Here is a 10200-nt window from a genome sequence, read left to right on the forward strand (position 1 = left end):
AGAGAATTACATAAAGGATTTGGTAGCAAGCTATTTGGAGATGAACGCGATGAGTTGTTGGTCGAGAGTCAAGAATTACTTCAGAGAGGTGAGATCGAGTTGGACAGATCTCAAGAGTTCATGAAGTAGAATTTTCTACACAAGATATGGGACCGATTGATGATTCAGTTTACGGAGTTGGTACAGTGGGATGTTTCCGCCAGGAGGTTCAGGTTGATTTAATCATATACAACAATTTCAGCATCAAGATATGTGGTTGAGTGAATTTCATTCATCGATTATGGTTTGGAGAATAAGCCAAAGATCAGATGGAAAATATTTGGGAACTTAGCCAAGAATTTTGTAGTAGATAAAAGACCATGGACTCTCAGAGCTTCGAGACCAGACAAGTGTTAGATTGGTTTTAGACAATTGGTTAACTAGAGAATAATCCGCTGCGTATCTGTTGAAAGGATCTAGGCTATTAATGACTAGGGAAGTCTTTAGCTAAGATCTAAGTTAGCCCTCGCCTTTAGGCGATATTATAAATAAAGGGCAAAAATTAAGAGGTTCGGCCAGGAAGTGGACCGAGCGACGTGAGGCATCGACCGCGGCCTAGGCAGCCGGGATCGGGTCTTACAAGTTGGTATCATAGCATGCTTTATCCTGTTTAGGACAACGCTCTAAGATTATGCGTTCCATACCGAAATTATTTCCAAAACTATGATGACTATGAAACCTTAGTTGGGGTGAGCCAAGAAAGAATTGAGGAAACTCACGGTGTTTGTTCCAATCATTGGAAGAACATGATGTTAAATATCTTAGTATGATGGGGATTGAGGTATATTATAATTGCTGTCGTGAATGGTGTCAGCATTCGCAATAGTAAGACGCTTTGGAGAATGGTATGGGATGTTTTCCAAATGTGTGATCAAATCAAAATCCTACTCATCTAGGTACGCACTGGAAGTGGAACGGGTGGCTTTGTTGGAGTCTCACTTGGCTAAAGAAGCTAAGCTTAAGCCTAAGCCACAGTCTGGCCCATTGGGCAATACTAATGATAAAAAGAGAAAATGGGACCAGGTGGACAGAGGTAAGACCTCTGGTGGCCGACCTGCGTGTTCCAAATGTGGACGGAACCATCCCGGTGAGTGTTGGAAAGCCAAGGGGGCTTGTGTTCGTTGTGGCAGCATGGACCATGGGGTTCAAAACTGTCCTCGACCAAACCCGTCTGGTAGAAGCGGCACGATGACTTGTTTCCACTGTGGCCAGAAAGGACATTTCCAATCGGAGTGTCCCAAGCTGCAAGGAAGTCAGGGGAAGGGCCCTGGAGACACAGGCAAGGCATCCCAAGGCAAACCAACCACAACACCGAGGGTGTATGAACTGTCACGAGACAACGGAGCTTCCGAATCTTTTGATTCGATCTCTGGCAATCTCTAAATTTATCTTTTTACATTCAAGTAGTAATGCTTGGTCTGGAACCTAGAATGGTCTAGGGGATTCTGATGAGGGTCTCTGATAGGAACCCTCATGGTTGGTGGGGTAAAAACCCACGTACTTTCCGACGCATGGGCTACACATAGGTTTTGTGAGTCCGGGACTGGTCGGAAAGGGTCTGTTCTTTCTGGATGCTGGTGGTTATTTTGGGATAGTGAGGGCGGCCGGAGGGCAAGCCAGGAACTCATTAGTTCTCATGTTAAATATCCCAGCGTCAATTCAGGGAAATGTATTCCCTGTGAATTTGTCTGTGTCCACCTAAAGAATCACGAGATGATCCTAGGTATGGACTGGTTGGGAAAGTATCGGGCCACTCTCGATTGCCATAAAGGTCGTGTGCAATTGGAGACTGGGCTTCATCCGATCCAGTACCAATGTCGGTGTCTGGCTCAAGAGAAAGTAGTGGATTCAGCAGTTCGAGTGATTCGGATGCTGGAACAGGGTTGTCAGTCCTTTTTGGCTACAATTACAACTACAGAGCCTGACAGTTATGTCTGTCTGAAAGACCTTTCTGAGGATTCGTTGATGTCTGAGTTCCCAGATGTGTTCTGTTCACTACAGGGTGTCCCCCCTGATAGGTCGGATCCATTTATGATTGAACTGGAACCAGGGGCAGCTCCGCTGTCCTAGAGTCCGTTTCTTTGGCTCCGGTTGAGATGGCAGAGCCGAAGTTGACCATGTCCAAGAGAGGACCATGGTTGCAGTACAACCAAGTCGGAGTTTGACCTACGGTTTAGAATGATCAAGTTCAGTAATGGACGAGGATCAGACCACGACCTATTCGAAGATGGACCTATGGTCGGGGTGAAACGGTCGAGTCCCTGAGTGGACAAGGACCGGAATACGATCACATCCGTAAATGGACCAGGATCGAATTATGACAAAGTCCAGTGAAGGACAGAAGTCAAGTCTGAGGCGTTTAATCTGGAGGGACTAAGATCACAATGTGGCCAAGCCTGAAAAGGGTGTGGCTGGTTAAGGGGATGATCCAGTATGTTGTGGCTGAGGTCATGAACCTTATTGTCCATGAAGGACAATAGAACCATAACAATTTGTTGGGACTCGTTGTAGGACGAGCAGCCTAAAGATTGGAACGAGTTCGTGAGGACTTGACTGGTACATCGAGTGGCGTGGGGATTGGCCAAATCTACTAAGGCTCGAGTATGCAGCATGTTCCTAGGGACTGGTTATGATCTAGTCTTGGGCTATGATCAGAGAAAGAATAAAGTCTAAAGAAGACGATATTCAAAAGAAAGACATAGAATTGTTGGATACTAGAACCGTAACCTGGAGAATTCGGTCAGTGACACAAGGAATGTCTTTGGTTGAATTTACAAGTATCACTTGAATGGATGCTTGATGGACCTTCGACTGTGGTCGAAGTAGACAAGTCAGGGTGCCAGAAGCAAAACCAGAAAGGACCACTTGAAAGGATTTTTGTGGTTAAATCATTATCAAGTGGGGGAGACTGGTACATCAATGGTCAAAGAGATTTGATCATTGGAGAGTTCATTTGGTTCTTAATGAATCAAGTTGTTCTGTTCCATGTTCAAAACAAGACTACGTTCAGTTGGCACATTTTGTCATGAGACAAGGTATAACCACCACTGGATTCGAGGACGAATCCATCTCAAGTGGGGGAGACTTGTCGCATCCCCGTCCTGGGATATTGACATAGTGCCTAAACGTTTCGATAGAAACGAGACTGCCTTGGTTCAAATCAAGAGAATTGATCGTGAACAAGGTGGGATGAGTGAAATGATCAGAATGGATTGTGGGAAAGCTCAGTCTATGTCTATAAATGGACCAAAGGACTTATACGGATTGAATAGGATGAAGACAACAAGCTAGGACGAGTTAGACGATAGCTGGACGAAGTGAACGAGTCACTCGGTTAGCTCAATGAAGCTAAACTAAGTTCACTCTAGCTCGATCAAAACTAAGTCAGCTCCACTAGCTGGACTACTAGCTCACTCAGCTGGATCATCTGGGAGCCAGCTCATCTCAGCTACACGGACTGTTCGAGTTTCAGGCCGATGGTCCGGGTCTGGGTCAGTGGCGGGCCATGAGGTCCAGCCATGTGATCCATGAGTCGTTGGGCTCTTGTGGGCGGGCCGTGGGCTTGGGTACCAAGTCTGGGCTTGGGTTGGACGTGCCTATAAGGTCTGGAATCTTCTATTTCCGAGCAGGTACGATCTGGACCGTTGATTGTAATCGATGGCCAAGATCTGTCCCAAAAGGATGCTTCGAAGGGATGTGTCCCTTCGCACATGACCGTTGGATACCTATATAAGGGATGCACGACCAGAGATCAATTCATTCATTCTCACTCAGTCTCATTCTGTCAGAGACAAAGGACACACGTCCTAAACAAAGGGATCCCCCAATGAGAACCGAGGATCCAAGCCGGAAGAAGCTCGGTTGGGGTGGTTTAGTATCTCCGGTAAGGAGAACGGTTTAGGAGAGAGGAGGCCGTGGGGTTATGGATACCCAAGGCATAGAGAAAGGTCTGGGGAAGGACTCCAACCCCGTGGTTCAGTCAGATAGGTTCAGTGGGGTAACCACCGACTCATCGGCTAAGACCATCGGACAGTCCGAACCGGTCTAGCCATGGGAGTTTGGATTGTGTCCTATTCTTCTTATTATTTTCATCTATTTCTTCTTATACTCCTACTGACCATTGGCGTGGCCTTTTTGATGTGTTGGGATTGTTTATAACCGTGGTTCTGGTTGAGTAATGCGGTCGCGGTCCATAACCGACGAGTTAGGCGCGCGCATGATCTGACTGGCCTCAGGTGATCCGATTGGATAGGGGCGGTTCTGTTCTGTTATAAGCGGTTGCAACCCTTCCCTGAACAGTCACAATGGTTCATGACTTGCGTAGGTTAAGGCGTGGTCCTTTGGCCATAGGCCGGACACATGCACGGGCCAGACAGTCCATACGGACGGTTAGGTCGAACGGTTGGAACATCTGAATGGGTGCGAGATGCCAAGGGTCATGCGTTGCCAAGAGGCACGAGTGTCCAAAGGGTACTAGTTCCCAAAGGGTGTGAGTTCCAAAGGGTGCCATTGGTTCAAGGCTTAGGCTGAACCAAGTGGACAGTCCGCGGCTGCATAGTCGAACGGACGGACGGTTAGTTTTTCCGGAGTGTGGTGTCACAAGGTCTGATAGGTTGCAAGGCAATCCGGTTTGGTCTTGGGCCTTACGCTTTGGTATATATCCAGGCTTTGGGTTGGATCAGGTAAGAAGGTCCGTGAGCCTTTGGGCTGGACTTATAACTGGCTGATCACACCTAGATCTTAAGAGATGGTTAGACGGGACTATGGACGATCCGGCTATGGTTGGATGGTTCTAGCCGCAAATGCTAAGTAGGATATCTTACAATCAACTTTGGGTTGGTAAGAAGGATAGGCGCTATATGGCTTGTGTAGGGCGTAGACCCACATGATGGCAATGGAAGGCCGGTTATGTCAATATCTGCTAAGTAGACGAAGGCTTATCAAGTCTAGTGGTCGGATCATGTTTCATGACGATGGTTCGATGGCCGAGCACTAGTATGGATAGTCACGTTGCTGGAGTAAGAGTATTGATGTGACGCTTCTAGATATCAACCTTGGTGTTGATAGCTTCGAGATTGGCTAAGAGTCATGACGAAGTGTACGGCTAGTACTATGTGTCGTAGACCATAGATATTTAGCCTAAGTGTGATTGTCCAAGGAAGGCCGTGTAAGAACTGATCATGGTTGAGTATGGACGACCTAACCTCTGAATTGATGGTTCAAGGTGTCGGTCCTAACCTGATTAATGAAAGGATCGGTTGGTATGAACAAATCATATATGTTGTCTGGGTTAAGTCCCAAGGCCGGTCAGCCCAGATGATGACTCATCAGTTCCAAGTCATGTGAGTATGATTGGTTGATTGACTTAGGATCTCATTAGCTTTGTCAGTCCAGAAGATGGACTTGGTACTATTGTCTATAAGGCAAAAGGATTTCGGATTGTGCATGAACCGAGAAAGGCCAGATGCAAACCCTTATCCTTTCAAAGACTTCTCAAAGGTTACTTATGTCTGTGGGGATGGTTGGTTGAATGACTAATTACCTAGGGGAGTTGTTTGATGCATGAATCAAGATAAGGACCTTAAGTAAGATCATTGAGTGATCATGGTCCAACTGTCAAGCAAGAGCAATTCGAGTCAATGGAGGACCGATGAGTTAATAAGCTCCGTAGATGTGGCAAAGGTATGATCTAGCATTTACTTATGTAGATCTAGAGAGAATGGTTTAGGGGAATGGAACCTCAGAATTGTATGGCTTGGTTTCGGTTTAGGATTGACCTTTAAGCTAATTGGAAGTTGGGTAAACTTACCAAGGCTAAGGTGATTCGACCAGAAAAGTGTTAGATTGGTTTTAGACAATTGGTTAGCTAGAGAATAATCCGCTGCGTATCTGTTGAAAGGATCTAGGCTATTAATGACTAGGGAAGTCTTTAGCTAAGATCTAAGTTAGCCCTCGCCTTTAGGCGATATTATAAATAAAGGGCAAAAATTAAGAGGTTCGGCCAGGAAGTGGACCGAGCGACGTGAGGCATCGACCGCGGCATAGGCGGCCGGGATTGGGTCTTACAGCCCACGTTGGCCAAAATCACCCGAACAGTCCACGGGAAGGGCCAGCGTGCTGAGTCCTAGGACCAGCGTGCTGATATGTGTACTGAAAGACAGCCACGGACGTCCTGTGTGTGCTGACGGACACACACAGACAGCCACGGACATCATGTGTGTGCTGACAGACAGCCACAGACAGCCACAGACGTCCTGTGTTTGCTGGCGGACACCCACGGACGTCATGTGTGTACTGAACAGACAGCCCACGTGGGCCAAAATCACCCAAACAGTCCACGGGCAAGGCCAGCGTGCTGAGTCCAAGGACCAACATGCTGATATGTGTACTGATGGACAGCCACGGACGTCCTGTTGTGCTGACGGACACAGACTGACACACACGGACAGCAACGAACGTCCTGTGTGTGCTGGCGGACACCCACAGACGTCCTGTGTGTACTGAACAGACAGCCCACGTGGGCCAAAATCACCCGAACAGTCCACGGGAAGAGTCAGTGTGCTGAGTCCAAGAACCAGCGTGCTGATATGTGTACTGATGGACAGCCACTGACGTCCTGTGTGTGCTGACGGACACAGACATACACACACGGACACACACTGACACACACAGACGTCATGTGTGTGCTGGCGGACACCCACGGACGTCCTGTGTGTACTGAACAGACAGCCCACGTGGGCCAAAATCACCCGAACAGTCCACGGGAAGGGTCAGCGTGCTGAGTCCAAGGACCAATGTAAGACCCGATCCTGGCTCCTAAGCCCAACTTGGACCCGTGGCCTTACTTAACTCCTAGTGTAAGTTTTGTCCAGTTTTAAAGTTCAATAATTCTTAAGACCTGTTCAGTCAGATGAGGTTCAAGCAACTTATTCCTAAGACTAAACAGATAAGAAGAAATTGTATCTTTATAATAACAAACATGTGATTCAATACATAGGTCCAGTTGCACAATAGGCTAATCATAAGTTCATACTAATAGTACTATCCCAAATCCCACACATCCTTCCATGGCTAAGGTCTTCATGGCGCCTTGGCCTTGCCATGGTCCTGGTCTGATCCTGAAACCATCACACAACCCAAAACATATGTGTATGTACAATCCGATATCCTAAACAATCATATCTAGCATTGCATGGTTCGGTTCACTTATTCTATGTTCCCTAACTAACCATTCAACCCAGAAGGCACAAGGACATACCCAGAACATCACCTAGGTTTCCCAGAACACCCAATTAACACACGGCCAGACCAATCAAGAGAGATCTCACCCAATTTCTCAATCAATCTGAACCGGCCATATCTTAATCCCAAATCTGACCTACTCAAATAAATTCCCAAAAATTAATCTGACTTCATGATAAGTCCTAACTAAGAGAATTGTCGAGTCAGAACCACCAGAACCGGTCCCGGCCTCCTAGATTTTGGCCATAACCAGCCAAACCGGCCAAACTGACCACCTCTAAATTCATCTGATAAAATTAATTGGAACCCATGATAATTCATGATAAATCCCCACTAAGAAGAATCCACAATCAGATCTTACAGAACCGGCCTCGATCATATAGATCTCGACCCTGATCAGCCAAACCGGCCAACATCCAAGGACTAGGTTCCTGGACCGGTCAAGGCCTTGATCTCATCCCTCTGACTTTGAATCATCAGCCCCATACAGAATAGAGATGAAACACAGATGTAATAGAAGGATAATGAGAAGAGATAGGTCTGGCTTCACCATTCCGGCCACAACCCACACGGCATTCTACCGCGGCCATGGCAGGAAGGTTTAATCCATCCTACTCACCTTGGGCATGAGTTCAGGAGTGCTCAAGCCCCTCCACATGCCTCTGTTACTCATCATCAGCCAATCTCAACTTCCTCAGACCAACTCTCGGATTGAATCAGTCACCAACACACTCGGCCAAGACTTTGGCCGATCACTTCTTCTTCTTTCTCTCTTTCTTTCTCTCACGATTTGGGCAGATAGGAAAATTGTGGCAAATCTCGGTCCCTAGGGTCTGTATATATAGGAAGAGACAGGCCAATAACTGCCTGGCCGAACAGGCACCACCTGATGGCCGATTGGGTACCATTTGTGCCGTTCCCACCTTTTCGGCATAACAGCCCCTTTTCCCTGTTGGGCTGTTCGAACCTGAGCCCACCATACTTGCCCATCCTTCCTGGATCCTTTGTCCAATCCTCAAACCCATCGGACTCTCCTTGGCCACTCAAGCCTCCCTCACGGCCTGGTATGACCCATGACCCGGCCACATGGCCAAGACTCCAACACCTCACCGAGCTGAGGTGAGCTGATTGCTAGCTGCTCCAGCTGGGTGAGCTAGTAGTCTAGCTACTGGAGCTGACCTAAGCTAGTGTGAGCTTAACTGAGCTGTCCAGGACTTGATCCAGCTGGTAGAGCTACTTCCCAGCTTGGCCGAGCTGCCTTAGAACTCGTTCAGCTCCGTTCCCCTTTGCTTATCAGGTTCTGGTTAAGTCTCAGCCTACTGATGCACATAACCATCCTTGTACAGCCATGATACGCTTGTCATTGGGTCGTGTGACCTGACTGGTGCATCTCCTCGCACCATGGCTGTGCCCGAAGGCAGTATCTAGAATGAGGGACATGACAAGTCTCCCCCACTTGAGATGGATTTGTCTTCGAATCCGACCCTAGACCTTCCATGGAGAACTGATGATACCATTTCGGAAAATCAGCCTTCATTCTTGCCTCGGTCTCCCAAGTGACTTGCTCTTGTCCACTGCAATCCCAAATCACCTTGACCATCTCTATGGTCTTACGTCTCATTCCTTTCTCCATTCTGTCTACAACCCGAACCGGCCTCGTTTCTAAGGTGAGGTTCGTGCCTAGATCAGATGGAATATCTGGAATGATAATGTCCTGATCTGAAAGACATTTCTTTAACTGAGGCACATGGAACACATAGTGAAATGCTTCCATTTGTGTTGGTAGGTTCAGCTTGTAAGCCACCACTCCAACTCGTTCTATAATCCGGAAAGGACCCAAGTACCTCGGATCTAGCTTCCTTCGGCCAGACACCCTTTTTCGACCTCTGAAAGTGAACATTTTGAGATAAACCATGTCATTCACCTCAAACTCCACATGTTTCCTCCTTCTGTCTGCATAGGACTTTGTGGCGATCTTGTGCTTCTTTCATCTTGTCCCTTATGAACTTAATCTTCTCTGTGGTCCCTTCCACTATCTCAGGTCCTATCATGCTGCGCTCCCCCACTTGGGTCAAGCATAACGGTGTCCTGCATGGTCGTCCATACAAGGCTTCATAAGGCGACATCCCAATGCTCGTGTGGAAGCAGTTGTTGTAAGCAAACTCCAGCAACTTCAAATGTTTTTCCCAGGAGTTACCCCAGTCAAAAACACATGCTCTCAACATATCCTCCAACGTCTGGATGGTTCTTTCTGACTGACCATCTGTCTGCGGATGATAAGCTGTACTCATGTTCACCCTGGTTCCTAAGGCCTTTTGGAAAGCTTTCCAGAAGTAAGAAGTTAACTGTGGGTCTCTGTCGGAAACAATACTGGCAGGCACTCCATGCAGGCGTACTATTTCATCCATGTAGATCTGCACCAAAGGCTCCACACCATCAGTCTTCTTGATTGGTATGAAATGAGCTGATTTGGTCAAACGATCCACCACTACCCAAACTGAATCCTTCCTGTTCCTGGTCGTGGGAAATCCGGACACGAAGTCCATGGTTATGTGATCCCACTTCCATTCTGGAATAGGTAAGTTCTGAAGTAGCCCACTAGGTACTTGATGCTCAGCCTTGACGAGTTGGCAAGTAGGACACTTAGCCACCCACTCGGCCACATTAGTCTTCATGCGAACCCAATAGTAATACCTCTTGATGTCTTTATACATCTTGTTCAGTCCAGGATGCACAAAAAACTTAGACTTATGAGACTGACTCATAATCTCTTCCTTAAGTCCCCGCACGTTAGGGACGCTAATCCTTCCATGGACCAAGATCGTTCCATCTTGAGTGTGGGAACCGAAATTTGCACTGTCAATTTCCGTTTAAATAAGGAAACTAGGAAAACCCTAATTTCCCAGAGGACCCGGATAT

At 47.3% G+C, this 10200-nt stretch overlaps 1 protein-coding gene across 1 annotated transcript; it reads right to left on the bottom strand.

The window, feature by feature from the left end:
* Positions 1-8641: 8641 nt before the first annotated feature.
* LOC117131542 lies at positions 8642-9995 on the bottom strand. The gene is made up of 3 exons (XM_033283638.1): positions 9653-9995; positions 9388-9562; positions 8642-9167 (listed from the first exon to the last, which is right to left on the bottom strand). Exons 1-3 carry the CDS (start codon positions 9993-9995, stop codon positions 8642-8644), a joined length of 1044 nt encoding a protein of 347 aa, XP_033139529.1.
* Between the last annotated feature and the right edge of the window lie 205 nt (positions 9996-10200).

Source organism: Brassica rapa, unplaced genomic scaffold, assembly GCF_000309985.2.
Source record: "Brassica rapa cultivar Chiifu-401-42 unplaced genomic scaffold, CAAS_Brap_v3.01 Scaffold1030, whole genome shotgun sequence".
Lineage (NCBI taxonomy): Eukaryota > Viridiplantae > Streptophyta > Magnoliopsida > Brassicales > Brassicaceae > Brassica > Brassica rapa.